This window comes from Sinohyriopsis cumingii, chromosome 9, assembly GCF_028554795.1.
Source record: "Sinohyriopsis cumingii isolate HCF-2022 chromosome 9, ASM2855479v2, whole genome shotgun sequence".
Lineage (NCBI taxonomy): Eukaryota > Metazoa > Mollusca > Bivalvia > Unionida > Unionidae > Sinohyriopsis > Sinohyriopsis cumingii.
The window spans coordinates 13,905,295-13,923,511 of record NC_142969.1 but is presented as its reverse complement, the minus strand read 5'-3'; the positions used below and the strand labels follow the sequence as shown (position 1 = coordinate 13,923,511).

Here is an 18,217-nt window from a genome sequence, read left to right as displayed (position 1 = left end):
TCTTGAAAAAGTTGTTGATTTTGGCAGTGATGGGGTATCAGTGATAATAGTTTGCAAGTGGTGTAGCAACACGTTCAAGGAGAAAAGCCCTCACTTGATCAGCATTCATTGTATGGCTCATATATTGAATTTGTGTACCTCTCATGCATCGAAAAACATTCCAAGTACCTCAAGGAAACCTTTGAAGGCACAGTTAAAGACCTGCACTATTTTTTTTAATAAATCTACCAACAGAACAGCTGAATTGAATGAAAGTCAGAATGTTCTAAACAGTCCTCAAATGAAAGTCATAGAGGTACATGAAATAAGATGACTGGCATTTTATGATGCACTATATGCAATTTTTTACAATGGGGTCGGGGGCTCTTGTGAATTATTTAAAAAAGAATAACATGACAAAAGAGTGTCAAGACTTGTTGAATAAAGTCATAGACTACAGATTTGTGGCGTGCATGAATCTTATGATGGATATCTTACCTCACTTAGCACAGCTAAATATGCTTTCACAAAAATCTGACTTGGATATAGCAGCTGTGTCACTGGCACTTGATTTTTTTTAGAATTCTACCTTATAGAAAGCAGACACAGGAAAATCCTATCACCAGACCTGTATGTCTGAAAAACTGAAATCATCAAAGGATGGAGACAGAACTAAAATTTGCAGGTGGAGATGGCCGCAAGATTTCCAAAGAGCAGCACGCAGGTGGCAACAGCATTTGAGGTTCTTGATCTACGTAACTTCACATTCCTATCTTCTGAAGAACAAGAAATGTATGGTTATGATAAGATAAAAACTCTGTGATCATTTTGGTAAGGAGAAGAAATCAAAAGAAGCTGTCAGTCCCCCTTTGTGTGACCCAAAACATGTTTTGACAGAGTGGTCTCTTGCTAAGACTATCATTAAAAGAGAAATGTACCCTAGAGACAAAATGTGCAGACTATGACAGATTGTACATCAACATCATGCAGACATATTTCCAAATCTTCAGTTAGCATCAGTGTCCATGGTTATGCCATGCCAACTGCTGACTTTGAGAAAGGATTCAGCAATCAAAATAGAACCAAAACTGCATGAAGAATGGGATAGAAGAAAGGGTTCCCAACAGACTCATGATGATTTCAATTGAAGGACCTCCTCTGAGAGGCTTCAACTTTAACAAAGCATTGGTTAAGTGGAGGATGAGGAAGGACAGGAAGCTATTTTGGAAATAGTGATCATATTTGCAGAATAATGCAGTCACAGTTACAGTCTGTCTGGATGCAGATGTATAAATATTCGAGTAAAGAGTTAACTGTTATAGAAACTTTATATATACTTTCCCTAATAAGTTTTGAGCTTTGGATTTTTCCTTAAAAACTATTTTTTGTCATCCATGAAAAGAAAATATGTGCTCTTCTGATCTTTCATAGTATGAATTTGTAACCAATCAGAATTGAGTATGAATTTGTAACCAATCAGAATTGAGCATGTGACATGCAGGAAATACATGACACTGTTTTTTAAGATTGGCCAGAGGAGTGACACTATTTGGAGTCTGGTTTGATTCTTTAATGGTTAGTGTGTAGATTGAATATTGTTATTAGAAAACATAAGACTTTGACTTCAGTTTTAAGTGTTATACAGTAATGTACAGGAGACATTAATGCACTTATTATACTTGTTATTGCTCTTTTTGAATGTACTGAGTTTTTTTTTACATGATACTGGAAGGCCCCTCCCTCCCATGGCTACATTACTCACCACCCCTTTTTTTTCATATTCAGTGGGGGCAAGTACCCACATTTATCAAATCCTAGATGCAACCCTGTATGTGTAATCAGATTGCAGTCATAAATTAGAGAAACAATTCAACTGCACAGAGTGCAGTTTGTGCATGAATAAATGTCAAGTGAAACTATAAAAAAAATGTGTTGGGTATCAGTTTTGGATTACAGCAAAGGTATTAAACTCTAGATAAAGTGACAGGTTTTAAAAATAGCCACAGCAAGCTGAGTTATTTTCCACTCACTAAAAAACTCAAGAACCAAATACAGCTCATTTCCAAACCTGCTGATCTGCATACCTTTTTGGTGGGTGGGTGAAGTTTTAAACAAGATTTGTTTCAAATACAATGACATCAAATCTTTTTTGACCAAGCTGAATAGATGCAATCATAGCATAGGAAGATGAATCATATATGGAATGAATTGTGCATTATGTCCCCTGGGTCATTATCTTCAGGGGATGATCAGTACCAGGAAGGGGGGGGGGGTGAATATGCAGCAAACAGCATAGGGATTTCTAGTGGCATTCTGTTCCAGTTGATCTTGTTTCTTTTGTAGAATATGCAACCTCTAGTGATTCCGATGAAGAACCACTTCTAGTGGACCAAGCCTGGAAGGGAGATGGAGACAGTGATGCTGAGAGTATTGACAGTGAACAAGAGGACCCCTTAAAGTAAACATCATTTCTACCTTCTCAGTGTGTTTTAACCTGTCTTACTTAGAACCTTCTTTAACCCTTACAGTGCTAGTCGCGACATTAGTTGTGCTGTAGGTCAATGTCTCGTAGTGCTTGTTGTGACTTAAGTTGTGTTCCAGGTAAGCAACAATGTACGCATCCTGTTACTTCAACTAGCCATGACTGCATTAAAACTATATTTGATTGGTTTATAGAGGTGCAGAACAAGCATTCCATTGTACTTTACTATGCATTTAGCGAAGAAGTTTTACAAATACTCGCTTTTGAGCATGTGGTACCTGGAAAAAAAAATTAAATGGCTGACGCTGAATACGATGGTGATTTCTTGCAACAAATACTGGCTTCTGATAGTGATGATGACAATGATTTTGAAGGATTTGAGGAGGATGTAATTATTGGAGCTGGCAAAGTGTTGATGGAAATACCCATGAGTGATTTTGAGCCAGGAATTGATGTGGAACTATAGTCCGATGTACATGCTGGCTGGGCAAGAAAAGATGGCATGCCTCTCAACTCCCAATTCACTGGTAATTCAAAATTTAATGTCAAGATGGTGAATACTGAACCTGAGGACTGTTTAAGACTTTATTAAGACGTGTTATTGCATCTGATAGTAGATCCAACAAATCGTTATGCAGATTAGAGAGTTCATGGGGCAGACTTAAAGGAGAACAGTCACATGAAGAAATGGCAGCCTGTCACACCTGAGCAGTAAAACTCTTTTTCGTGTTGATTATAGCAAAATAAATCTGATCTTGATTCCTGCTGTACTACTGATGATGTGATATCAACCCCATACTTCAGTAAAACAATTAGTATGGGATAGATGTCTAGCTATTCTAAGCAATTTACACCTGGCAGACAACGAGAACAATCAAGGTGACCCTTTACACAAGATCCACCCAATGATTGAAAATAATAAAACATTTTGCGGAGTTTTATTCACCAGATATGATATTAGAATAAATAACAATTGAAAACTACTCATCGACATTTATTACTGACTCTGGGAGTCTAAATTTACCTCTGACATTCATGGAATGGATGTTTCAAAACTGTTACCTTTTCTTTACCTGTGATTTTAGGGGCCCCAAGTGGCATAGTGGTCTAAAGCGCTCTGTGTTACGGATCATTGCCATCTCACCTGTCTGTGTGGGTTCGAGTCTCGGATTCGGCCAATGTGTGTATGTGAGAAAGCTTGCCAGTAGCTTCTCGTGGGTCGGTGCTTCTTTCTGGGGGTTTCCTGGGTTCTTCCTCCACCATTAATACTGGCCGCCACGTATAGCCTATCGTGTGCTGAAAAATGGCGTTAAACCACACAACACCAACATCTGTGATTTTCAAAATTTAGATATAACATTGTGTCCGACATTACATGTACATGTACATGGTTGAACTACTAAAGAATATATAATATTTCTTAGATATATTTGAACTTTTCCATTAAACAAATACAGATGAAATATAATTGTAACTTGTCATTTTACCTGTATTTGCACCTGTACGTGCAAATATGTTAAACTTACACATGTGTCTTGATGCTAATCTTAATGTTTAGACATCCACCATCATTTTTCAATTAGGGTTTGTGTATCTATGTGTATATTTATTGAAATACATGCACTTTAAAAACTGTGCAGTTTTCTTCTTTTTTTTCTCGAACAATGCAGCACTGAGGGATCTTGTACTGCAAAACAATATAGTACTTTTCGGGTTAACTTAGGAAGTACAACCAAACATACTTTCGGGAAACTTTCTTGCAGTAAAAATGTATAATATGACTTTTATTTGATCATGTTTGGTGATTGACAATTTAAGGGGATGTGCTGTTGTGTATAGATTTCACCTGGAACCTGATGTCATCACTAGTATATCACATTTTGTGGTTATATACATGATGTAAAGAGAAAATTTCTTAATACAGATATGTAGAATGTATTATTAAGCACAGACTGAACTTTTATTGGTTTGGAGAAAGAGGGGAATTACCAAAGAAATGCAGGTTAAAAGGGGGTAATGAAAGGCAGATCCAAAACAAGCATTTTCATAGTGCAGCTAATTTTTGGTACACTAGGTAGTATTTTTAGGGTTACTTTTACAGCTACTTGCAAAACTTGACCGCCAACCTAGTCCTAGATGATTTCTGTTAGCAGCAGATGGACGCTGTGGAGATATAAACAGATGTTTTAGATTTAGTGGAGGATAAAGTGATGGTGGAAAACAAACATTTCAATCTGAGTATCCATACACTGACTGATGGACAATATTTTGGGCTGATATTGCCTGCTGTGAAGAGTGGCAATAGCTGATTGATATGAAAACCCACCAATTTATTGTTTTCTTTTTTTTATTCCTACACTTTAGTCTGGGAAGATTGTGATATCCTTCATCTGTCATACCATCCTTCCATCCATTGGCATGTTTGAGGGTTCTCTTTTACCAAACATTGTACAACATTGTAGGAGCAGGACAACTAATTTATGCAATGATCCCTGAGTCACAGTCACAAGCGGGGAGGGGTGTACAGGGGAAGGGTAGGGGGAAAATATAATAAAGATTTTCCATGCAAGTAGCTTTAGGTTTTAATTAAATTTAGAAATATGAGAATTTCTTATTGTAATTATTATATTCACTCACAATGATCAATTTACTTGAAAGTTAAGCTTGTTGTATCACAGATATGGAGCTGATGTTGATACATCCTAGACTCGAACCTATGTTTGTAAAGCATGATTCCTCATATACAACAAATAACAGGAGGTGGTATTGTGCCAGTTGTGCATCGGATGTGATACCTGATTTTTGTCTACCTACTAAAGGAGGAAGTATTTTGTTGTGAACTGCATGCATTTTGTATGAGTATGTACAGCACAAGAAAATATTTTGAGGGAATATAATTATGTAAAAAATAATTTGCATGGTGAGGCCATGGGTGACTAAGTGATCAAAATTGCTCGCCTTTAGCAATCACTGCCATCACACCTCTGTCCAGTTGGGTTCGAGTCTAAGGCTTGGACATTGTGGGTATGTAAGAAAGCTTGCCAGTAGCATACCGTGTGTTGTTGAATCTTCCCAGGGATTTTCTGGGGTTCTTCCAAAACCAGTTATACTGGCCACCATGTATAGCCAATCATGTCCTGAAAAGTGGCATTAAATCCACAAAAACGACATCAAATTTTGTCCATAAGTTTAAGGATTTTATAAATGTAAATTGTTTTTAAAATTGTATTATTTTATACACATTTTACAACACTTTAACATCTTTACATTTTCTGTTTGTCATATTTTATTTTTTACATTTCATTGATTTTGAAGGGTTTATCTGTCTTTTTTTTATAATTCATATTGACATTTACTTTTAATTTGCACCTTATATCCACTATCTGACTGAGGTGCTATGAAAAGATGTGTTTCATACATACATTGAAACGTGTTGTCTCTATCTACGGCTCTTCTTTTCACAGGCATGCAGGCGTCTACACGGCTGAGGAAGTGGCCCTCATCATGCGAGATAAATTGATCCGGCTTCAGTCCCTGTACATAGACCAGTTTAAACGTCTTCAGCACATCCTCAGGGAAAAGCGTAGAAAGTATCTTAAGACTTGTAAACAGGAGATGGAGACTTTAGGTATGTTGAAAAGTTGTGTTTTTTTTCTCACATCAGTATCACTTGTATTAAGGGCTTGAGATATAATTTCATCATAAAATTCATTCATTTGTTGTACGTGTGCTTGTGGACAGGATTATAAAATTTAGTGATGCATTCATGCCATGTCTGTGGATTTTACTATTAACAGGGTTTCCACGCTACCGGAAAATCAGGAAAAAGTCGGGAAAAATGATCATTTTTTTTTTCCAACTCTGAAAAGTCCTTGAATATTGCAAATATTGATGTAAGTAGGGGAAAAACCTGGAAAATTGTTGCCACCGCTTGATGCCCAAAACAATTATGTAACTGAGTCATAACTGAATTGATCATGAGTTAAATGTAACAAATTCTGACCAGAATATTTGGAGGTTGCAGTATATATCATTTGGGTGCTTGCCTTAAACACATTCGTTGAGTCAATCCACATGCTCAGTGGATTAGATTCGTCTAGTAGACTTTTTTTCCCAACAGACAGCTTGATATCCATATTTATTTTCTTACATGGAAGATATGAAAACCAGTCTAGCATCACAAGAGGCCAGCAAGGTGTCAGCAAAGTGTAGCCGCTTACCAGATGGCTTAGTAAACTAAATTTTGTTAAATTAAGTCAGACCTGCATTAAATCGATATGAAAATTATTTATTTTCTCATGAATTGCAAGTATTAAAATCGTTATGTCTTTAACTCTTTACCTTCTGCTAACGCATATATGCGACCATAAAAATAGCCTTGTAACCCTAGAGACACATATACAAGCTGCTAATAATACTCTCTCTCTGTCCCGGCTGGCTCATACGTGCATTTCCGGCCAAGGGTTGGGAAACCCCAGATACGCATATACACGTTTCATATTAAAGCTTTGTATTGGATGAAATTACAAACATCTGTTCGCTTTTATAATATTTAGCCAATGAAAATAGTCCTTACATAAAATGATGTACATATTCTTTTAGTAGTTTTACGACATATAAGCTGGAAATTCTATTGAAAACAAGGTCAATGGTGACAGTAAAACAAATGTCAATATTCATGTATTCCGAGGCTGATTCTGATGGAAGTTTTGAAGGATTTGAAACTGATGATATTGGTTTTAACCAGATTCAAGATGAAGGATTGGACATTAGTATAAGTCTGGTTTCGACACCTGACATTTCAGATTTATCTGAATCCAAGGATGAAACACGAGACAATCAGATCTGGTCGGAACACATGGGACCGGTAAATGTGGACGACTTTACAGAAGTTTCAGAGCCAGCATTTATTTTAGAAGAAAATGCAAGGGAGATAGATTTCTTTTTACGTGCTTCAGGCAGTATCATAAAAAATTACCAAATCTGCAATTAAATAGTGGACACATTGGTGTGCAAAATAGTGGTGAGAAAAGTAATCTAATATACATTTTAATATACACAGATATATTGAGATACTTTTTTTAAATTATAAATATGTGAATACAAACATTGATTCCTGTGGATTATATGTACTTGTTGGTGGAAACGAGTGGCACAAAACATTGGTAAGTGTTTAAAATTTTATTTTTCATTTAACTACATAGTTTGCATGGGACAAAATTGATACAGAAAATGATGTCAGCATGTAAGTAACTGAAGAAGTTCTCACTCGGGTAGCTATTATGATGCTATGGGGTTCTGACAACAAACAGTTGCATGAAAGCAGGCTGCTTATCAGGCTTAGTAGGCAGGGCAGCAAGTACTTGCAGAAGGTAAAGTGTTAATCTGCTGAAAGACAATAAAACTAGGATGTTGATGAAATTTGACCTGGTACTCGCGATTTGCATTGGTAGTCGTATGAGTACACAAATTTCACAACCCACATGTTCATGACCTCATAGATACAGTAGTCACATGATATCTAATATCCCATTTCAAATGTTGTAGAAAAAAAATATTAAATGAAAGTCGCATGCTGGTTGTAATAAAAATACAAAATCGAAAGAGCCCAAAATTATACATATTTATCCCTAGAACAACTGCCGGGGCTTTGTTTTCTCACCCATGCGACCGAGAAATCTAGCTGTTTTGCTAACGTTACTTTTCTTATCTCAGTCTAGTCATCTCAGACCAGTCATCTCAGTCAAGGTGTACATGCACTCAGAACTACTTTTAAAAAAGAAAAACCTTGTTGTCTTCAGCTGTGCCTGATATAGTTGTTCGAAAAACAAACAACAACAACACCAAGAAATATATAACAAAAAACATAGTAACTTAAGGTCAATCCATCCTTGAGAACATACCATACAAAACATTTCGAGAGAGACACACACATGCACACGATGTCAAGTTTATTATTATTTTGTTAGTTTAACACAGCATGGTCAGTTTTTTCTTATATGCAGGCTTAACTCAGTACATTTTCAGGTCAGCGTCGTTAAATGTATCTAAAGCCACCTAACTAAATTGCAATACTTCATGTGAAAAAAATTGTATACTGTCATGTACAAACCATTAGAGATAAGCTTGACACCACAATTTCAATTGACTCGTCATCACCATACAGTTGGGATACAGAATTTGAGCGGCAACCATTAGCAGCATTTGAACCTGTCTCTATGGATTTCGTACGTACAATCCTGATGAAGAGTGCACCAGAGTCATGTGAACTTGATCCAATTCCAACATCACAGCTGCTTGAGTGCTTAGATCCAGTATTGCCTTCACTAACTGATGTTATTAATACCTCTCTCTCATCCGGGGAATTCCCATCATTTTTCAAAACTGCCATTGTAAAGCCTCTGCTGAAGTAACCAACACTAGACCATAACGATTTAAAGAACTACCGCCCAGTTTCTAATCTCCCATTCATATCACAAATCTTAGAAAAGGTTGTTCTATCCCAGCTTGTATCTCATCTAAATTCAAACAGTCTTTTTAGCAATGTACAATCTGCATATCGCCCTTACCACAGTACTGAAACTACTTTTCTAAAAGTAGTTAATGACATTCTCTCTGCGTTGGATAGCAGAAAGATTACAGTCCTCACCCTCCTTGATTTGTCTGCAGCATTTGACACAATAGACCACGATATATTACTTCACCGTCTCCAGCATGTATTTGGCATTCATGATACAGCCTTACTGTGGTTCAAGTCCTACTTGGTCAACAGGACACAAATTGTATCTGCAAATGGAATACACTCCAGCCCAGTTGATCTATGTTTTGGGGTTCCACAGGGGTTTGTTCTTGGACCTGTTCTCTTCGTTCTGTACACAGTCGCTCTCAAGTGTCATTGATCATCATCCAGTGTCTCACCAATTGTACGCTGATGACACCCAAATATACAAATCTAGCCACCTAACTGAAGTTCATGCTACCATCCAAGGTGTAGTGAGGTGCATTTCTGATGTGAAATCATGGATGACATGTAACAAGCTGCAGAAGAGTGATGCTAAAACTGAGGCCATTCTGATCACAACACAAAGACTTTCTCATTCACATCCTTTACCTCAAACAATAAATATCAGCAACGCCAACATTAAATTCACACAATCAGTACGAAACCTAGGTGTTACTCTGGACAGTACTCTCACATTGCACCAACATGTTATGAACATATGCAAGGCTGCACCTCTTGAGCTTAGACGCATCAGCTCAATTCGCAAATATCTTTCACTTGATGCCACTAAAACACTTGTGTGTTCATTAGTACTTTCAAGACTGGACTATTGTAACTCAATTCTGTCTGGTTCATCTCAATATCTACTCCAGAAACTTCAAAAAGTTCAAAACACAGCTGCTTAGATCATACTTAGAGTACCACGATCAGAGCACACCTCCTCACTGCTCTGTACCCTACACTGGCTATCCATTCAATCCAGAATCAAACACAAAATTTGTTCTCTGTGCTACGTTTCACTGTTGGACTCTAGTCCAACATACCTATCTGATGTCACCCATGTGTTCACACCAGCAAGAAACTTACGCTCCTCTTCTGACAATCGTATACTCATTATTCCCACTATGAAAACAAAGTTATATGGACAGCGTTCTTTTGCATACCAGGGCCCAGCAACGTGGAATGAATTGCCCACTGAACTTAGACACAAAGACACAGTGATTACATTCAAGAGGGCTCTCAAAACTCACTTATTTCGACTGCAAGAACAAACTTAAAGACCTAATAATGTTTCCTACCTGAAATATTCTCAGCATGTTTTTTATTTTTTAATGTTTTTCCAATTTCATGGTGTTTGTTTTTGTAATAATATTATTATATGTTTTTTATCTTAAAGGTATTGTCTAATGTTGTAAAGTGCTTAGAGCTTCTAAAGATTAGGCACTATACAAAGTACTCATTATTATTATTATTATTATTATTATTATTATGTACATTTAATGATGCTGACCTGAAAAATGACTGTGCTACAGATAGGATACAGATAGGATCGACTTATCAATGCTGTGTGGAATGAACTATGACAGAAAACACTGATCCATGCACATAGACTAGGCCTATACATTTCATAGCCTCGTGGAGAGACAAATAATATTACCCCTTGACTGGAATTTCCTTGTTTTGGTCTAACATTCCATCAAAGATTCTATTCATCAAGGGACACTCAGGGAATGCACATTACTGGCCACAAAAATCCTAACTCTCTCAACAACTACAGAAAACTTAGTAACAGCCAGAAATGTGTTATGTCAAACACACTTTCTTCTAATTTTGTTAAGCATCTGAAATTATGCCTCTGTTCAATCAAACATATACCTTCAATCTTTAATGACAAATAATGCATTTACCAGTTAGAAGGAATTATTTTTCTGTCCACACATTAATCCATAAGCAAATTTCATGATAGCACTTGCCATATTTCCAAGGCCGAAGAAAGTAATTTTCATATAAACCGTGAACTTGAAAATTCAGCACATTGTTATCCGCTAGGGTCAGTATTTGGAGGTTCTTTCATACACCGGGGTAATTTTACAATCTATATTAATTACAACACAAGTATGTTACAAAACAGTTTCACCTCCTCTGAAGAAAAGGAGAGTTATATACGATAGTGACACCAATCTCTAATTACCCATGAATAATCTAATGCAACATGTTACTCTTTGTTACAGCTTGTACTAAGTATAACTACAGTAGAGATGTGTACCCAGTATTGTTTCATTATTTACAATATAACTTTTCAGATTGGAACTGATGAAAATGAAACATTTTCTTCTAATAAATATTAATTATTTATTGTTGATTTCATACAACATTCATATATTAAAAGTGATAATACCTAATTGTTATGCGACGTTTTATGTTGTTATTTTTCTTTGCTCACGTGTATAAACTGTGTACTTCAGATGCAACATCACATCACAGCCCTCAGTAACATATTTGTATTAATGAGCCACTTGTAAATATTTGGACATGAACTATATTACACTAGTGAAGAGTTCTTTTTCCTTTAAAGGAAAATATTGGGTGAGAAAAATAATCTTGCCTTGTGGGGACCAGTTGACTGGGATTTCTTTGTCTTGGTCCAAACCCCAACATAGATTCTATATGTATCACGTGACTACCACATTAATTTGTGCTCTCTGCTTGATGAATCTGACTGGCCAGATTGCAGCGACAGTGACAGGTTTCTTGTCGTTGTTCTCCTAATAAATATGCTGAGAATTATATGTTCTTTCTGGTTTTTACAAATGTTTCAGACTTTCATTAATATAATTGAATTTTGTACAACAACATCAAAAAGGATTGTGCTGTTGATATCACGTGACTATTGAGACTATTGAGATTTGTGAAATCATGTGATTACTAATGCAAATGGCAAGTACAGGATTAGGTTTTATATATGCTGTAGTTTCATCTAAACTGTGAGCGGATTAAAGACAACGATTATAATACTTGCTATTTCTGAGACAATCATTTTCCTATCGATTTCTTGCAGGTATGAGTCGATATAACATCGTTTAAATTTGCTAGGTCCGCTAGTAAGCAACTACCATATGCCGCTAGGCCTACCACACAGTGGTGGCAAATTCCAAATTTTCAATATGCAGTTTCTGACCCCACATCCCAACCTAAATGTGCATGGGGTGGGAATATGTGGAAGAAATCCAGATTAGAAAATGGACTGCTATTCATTTTAAGCCAACTTTGTTGTCCAAAATGTTGAATCTGAGCTGAAATTTGGTGAGAAACTATTACACAGTGACATGTGGCTGGAAGCATTGGTTTCAGACCTTAAATGGAATGCCAGAGAAATGGGTAAATTGTTGTCCCTTGTATTAAACTAAAAGATGATACGAGCTGGTATCACTACAAGTTTGGGGACTGGTTTATTGAATTACAAGAAGTTGATTTTACAGAAAATTCAGTTCTTTATAGTACTGCAATTATTAATTTGAAGGTCTTCAGTCAAAATTTAAATCAACCCTTTTGTAAATGTTTCTGAAATGATGGATTTTGCACCAAATCGTCTTAAGGAATTTAAGTTATTTGAAAAATCTTGTTTGGGATTTTATTGGCACAGATAAATTCAGAGTTAAACTTTTTTCCTTACAAGACAAGATTCTAATATTTTGCGTTTATTGATTTTTCATACTGCGATAGGAATTGTTACTTTGTATAACATGCATATACATTGTTATATAATTATTTAGAATTAAAGGTTTGAAAGGAAACAAGACCAATTTATGTTCATTATGTTGTTTCCACGTAGCAACATAATGCAGGTCAGCATAGTTAGAATTTGCATTCTGTACATTGTAATGACCTTACATGCCAATTTCTAGGAAAATAATCAAACTTGTTTCGTGTGATACAGTTTGTGGTTTTGTACATGATCATCTTTTTTAACTTAGATGTTTTGGAGAGACTTGAAAGAGAAACATCTTTAGAGTTAGAAAATGCATTTTTTTTTATCTAAAGTGTTCTATAATTCCATTCAATAATGGTCATATGTGAACCTTGAAAAACATAATTTCTTCCTGGAAATGACCTGGAAATTTATCTTCAGAAAAGCATGGGAACCATGTATTAAGCATATCAAACAGGTCAGTCTGAGCTGCATTTTGTGTCAGTGGTTCAAAAACAATTATTGCTGGCCAAATCAAATATGAAATGGGTGTCTGCATGGCACTGTGTCAATATTGTGTCATTAACATAATTTGTGAGGTTGATCACATTATGACACGTGTTGACATGAGGAAATTTTTCTGACTTGAAGTACACGTCTTGTAGAGAATGGGGCACACATATTATCCACTATATATATGCCACTGGACAGAAAGATATCCTGGAATGAAATGCATTTAAGTCTCTACAAATTAAAATAATTGGTAAAATTGAAGGAAAAAACCCAGAAAATAAAATTTGAAAGGAGGCAAACTAGATTGAAGGGCTTGCAAACAAATGTACGAATGATGCCAGTCCACATGTCTACAGTTCATTTATTTTAAAATGTTGACATTTTTTCACACAATTCTTTACACTTTTGGCATTTAAGTTCTATTCAGTATCATTGACAGTATTATAAAAATGTACCATTAAATCTTATACACATACACACACACACACACACATCTCCATGATGCAGAATATTGTTTTTAATAACACAGTGAATATCCATGTATATGATGGTGGGATAAGGAAGTACAGGCAGCAGTTTGATGTTGAATCCCTTACACTATGAATATCCTGTATATGCAGGTGGGATAAGGAGGTACAGGCAGGAATTTGATGTTGAATCCCTTACACTATGTATATCCTGTATATGCAAGTGGGATAAGGAGGTACAGGCAGGAATTTGATGTTGAATCCCTTACACTATGAATATCCTGTATATGCAGGTGGGATAAGGAGGTACAGGCAGGAATTTGATGTTGAATCCCTTACACTATGTATATCCTGTATATGCAGGTGGGATAAGGAGGTACAGGCAGGAATTTGATGTTGAATCCCTTACACTATGAATATCCTGTATATACAGGTGGGATAAGGAGGTACAGGCAGGAGCTTGATGCTGAATTGTTCACTAAACCCCTTACACTATTAATATCTGGTATGTACAGGTGGGATAGGGACATAAAGGCAAGATCTTGATGTTGAATTGTTCACTAAATTTCCTAACCCTTTTGAAATTCTGATACATACAGGTGGGATAGGTGTGTATAGGTAGGATCATGATGTTCACTAAATTTTCTAACTCTTTGAAATTCTGGTATGTACAGGTGGGATAGGTGTGTACAGGTTGGAGCGAGATGTTGAAATGTGTTCACTAAATCTCACAACTCCTGAATATCCTGTATCTACAGGTGGGTCAGGGTCATACAGGAAGGATCACAGTGTAAAATATTGTTCATTAAATCTAATAAAAATATACGTACAGGTGGGATAGAAGCATGCAGGAAGGATCAATATGCAGATTATTGCTCTGTAAATCTAATAATGCTATGATTCCCTGTATGTGTGGCTGGGCAAGGGGAGTACAGGAAGGATCAGTATGTAGATTATTGCTCTGTAAATCTAATAACGCTATGATTATCCTGTATGTGCAGGTGGGATAGGGGCATACAGGAAGGATCAACATGTAGATTATTACTCTGTAAATGTAATAACGCTATGATTATCCTGTATGTATATGTGGGATAGGGGCATACAAGATGGATCAATATGCAGATTATTGCTCTGTAAATGTAATAATGCTATGATTATCCTGTATGTGTAAGTGGGATAGGGGCATACAGGAAGGATCAACATGTAGATTATTACTCTGTAAATGTAATAACGCTATGATTATCCTGTACGTATATGTGGAATAGGGGCGTACAAGATGGATCAATATGTAGATCATTGCTCTGTAAATCTAATAACACTTTGATTATCCTGTATGTTTAGGTGGGATAGGGGCGTGCAAGAAGGATCAATATGTAGATTATTGCTCTGTAAATTTAATAACGCTATGATTATCCTGTATGTATATGTGGGATAGGGGCATACAAGATGGATCAATATGTAGATCATTGCTCTGTAAATCTAATAACACTTTGATTATCCTGTATGTGTAGGTGGGATAGGGGTGTACAAGATGGATCAATATGTAGATTATTGCTCTGTAAATTTAATAACGCTTTGATTATCCTGTATGTGTAGGTGGGATAGGGGTGTACAAGAAGGATCAATATGTAGATTATTGCTCTGTAAATCTAATAACACTTTGATTATCCTGTATGTGTAGGTGGGATAGGGGCATACAAGATGGATCAATATGTAGATTATTACTCTGTAAATTTAATAATGCTTTGATTATCCTGTATGTGTAGGTGGGATAGGGGCATACAAGATGGATCAATATGTAGATTATTGCTCAGTAAATTTAATAATGCTTTGATTATCCTGTATGTGTAGGTGGGATAGGGGCATACAAGATGGATCAATATGTAGATTATTGCTCAGTAAATTTAATAATGCTTTGATTATCCTGTATGTGTAGGTGGGATAGGGGCATACAAGATGGATCAATATGTAGATTATTGCTCAGTAAATTTAATAATGCTTTGATTATCCTGTATGTGTAGGTGGGATAGGGGCGTACAAGATGGATCAATATGTAGATTATTGCTCTGTAAATTTAATAACGCTATGATTATCCTGTATGTGTAGGTGGGATAGGGGCATACAAGAAGGATCAATATGTAGATTATTGCTCTGTAAATTTAATAATGCTTTGATTATCCTGTATGTGTAGGTGGGATAGGGGCGTACAAGATGGATCAATATGTAGATTATTGCTCTGTAAATTTAATAACACTTTGATTATCCTGTATGTGTAGGTGGGATAGGGGCATACAAGATGGATCAATATGTAGATTATTGCTCTGTAAATTTAATAACACTTTGATTATCCTGTATGTGTAGGTGGGATAGGGGCGTACAAGATGGATCAATATGTAGATTATTGCTCTGTAAATTTAATAACGCTTTGATTATCCTGTATGTGTAGGTGGGATAGGGGCATACAAGATGGATCAATATGTAGATTATTGCTCTGTAAATTTAATAACGCTATGATTATCCTGTATGTGTAGGTGGGATACGGGCGTACAAGAAGGATCAATATGTAGATTATTGCTCTGTAAATTTAATAACGCTTTGATTATCCTGTATGTGTAGGTGGGATAGGGGCGTACAAGATGGATCGATATGTAGATTATTGCTCTGTAAATTTAATAACACTTTGATTATCCTGTATGTGTAGGTGGGATAGGGGCGTACAAGATGGATCAATATGTAGATTATTGCTCTGTAAATTTAATAACACTTTGATTATCCTGTATGTGTAGGTGGGATAGGGGCGTACAAGATGGATCAATATGTAGATTATTGCTCTGTAAATTTAATAACACTTTGATTATCCTGTATGTGCAGGTGGGATAGGGGCGTACAAGAAGGATCAATATGTAGATTATTGCTCTGTAAATTTAATAACGCTATGATTATCCTGTATGTGTAGGTGGGATAGGGGCGTACAAGATGGATCAATATGTAGATTATTGCTCTGTAAATTTAATAATCCTATGATTATCCTGTATGTGTAGGTGGGATAGGGGCGTACAAGAAGGATCAATATGTAGATTATTGCTCTGTAAATTTAATAACGCTATGATTATCCTGTATGTGTAGGTGGGATAGGGGCGTACAAGATGGATCAATATGTAGATTATTGCTCTGTAAATTTAATAACACTTTGATTATCCTGTATGTGTAGGTGGGATAGGGGCGTACAAGATGGATCAATATGTAGATTATTGCTCTGTAAATTTAATAACACTTTGATTATCCTGTATGTGCAGGTGGGATAGGGGCGTACAAGAAGGATCAATATGTAGATTATTGCTCTGTAAATTTAATAACGCTATGATTATCCTGTATGTGTAGGTGGGATAGGGGCGTACAAGATGGATCAATATGTAGATTATTGCTCTGTAAATTTAATAATCCTATGATTATCCTGTATGTGTAGGTGGGATAGGGGCGTACAAGAAGGATCAATATGTAGATTATTGCTCTGTAAATTTAATAACGCTATGATTATCCTGTATGTGTAGGTGGGATAGGGGCGTACAAGAAGGATCATGAGCAGAGGGAAAGTTACTGCAAGCTTGAGGCCATGAGGAGATATCACAAGCGGTATGGAAAGGTAACTAGCAATGTTAGCCAAAAATCAGTACACATTTTTTTATATCCCTATTTGCTTGCAGGGGGGATATCTTGATTTGGTCTGGTCTGTCTATCCATCTCAAGAAGCCTTTTAACAAGATTGCACAATAACTACTCGCTGCATCTCATGTAAGACATTGTTACCAGTATCATATCGGATAAACTGGGTGTACACCTTTTTTGACATTTTTATGTCACCTGTGAAGGTACTACAAGGTTTTCATTAAGGATTGGCTGGACATAATCCGATCTTGTATCAGAGCAGCAGTATTATAATCTGAGCACTGTACAGCAATGGCTAGTTTGTATGCAAATAACCGAAAGCCTTTCCACCCCAAAAGGTGTCAGCAATTGGTTTTTATTTGCTTTTCAAGGATGTTCAGCCATCAAAGTGACTATTGCTCATCATATCTCAAGGACAAATGGTTATACACCCTGGATTAATTATCCCTAAATCCTTTTATATAGCAAATAATCAGTCAAGCATAGATTTGCTTTTTCACCAAAGATGGATGGATGGAACAGCTCATTGCAGTCAGGTAATTGTGTGTGTGTGTGATTTGGATTTTTAACATAGTTTTAACAAATTTTCAGTCATACCACTATGATGTCTGCAGTGTTGCAGTTTATAGTGATGTATAGCACTGTGGCATCATGTCGCAGACATGTAGTGTAATGTCCCACCCAGTCACATTATCCTGACACCAGGCCGACCAGTCCTAACACTAACCTCATAATGCTGAGCGCCAAGCGAGGAAGCTGTTAGCACCATTTTTTTAACTTTGGTGTGACTTGGCCGGGGATTGAACCCACGACATCCCGCATCTGAGGCGGGTGCTCTAACCACTAGGCCACCAGAGCGGTTGTCAGGTAATTCAGTTGCCACTTAGATGGCTTATTTTATAAATTTGATTCAGAAGTAC

General features: G+C 36.4%; 1 protein-coding gene across 1 annotated transcript in view; it reads left to right on the top strand.

The window, feature by feature from the left end:
* The window catches only part of LOC149791300 (KAT8 regulatory NSL complex subunit 2-like), a 79,292-nt gene that overhangs the window by 41,031 nt on the left and 20,044 nt on the right, over window positions 1-18,217 (top strand). Inside the window, exons 4-6 of the mRNA XM_089969834.1 lie at window positions 2,323-2,437; window positions 5,926-6,089; window positions 17,183-17,274. Coding sequence (XP_089825960.1) covers window positions 2,323-2,437; window positions 5,926-6,089; window positions 17,183-17,274 — 371 coding nt within the window. The remainder of the gene's footprint in view (window positions 1-2,322; window positions 2,438-5,925; window positions 6,090-17,182; window positions 17,275-18,217) is intronic.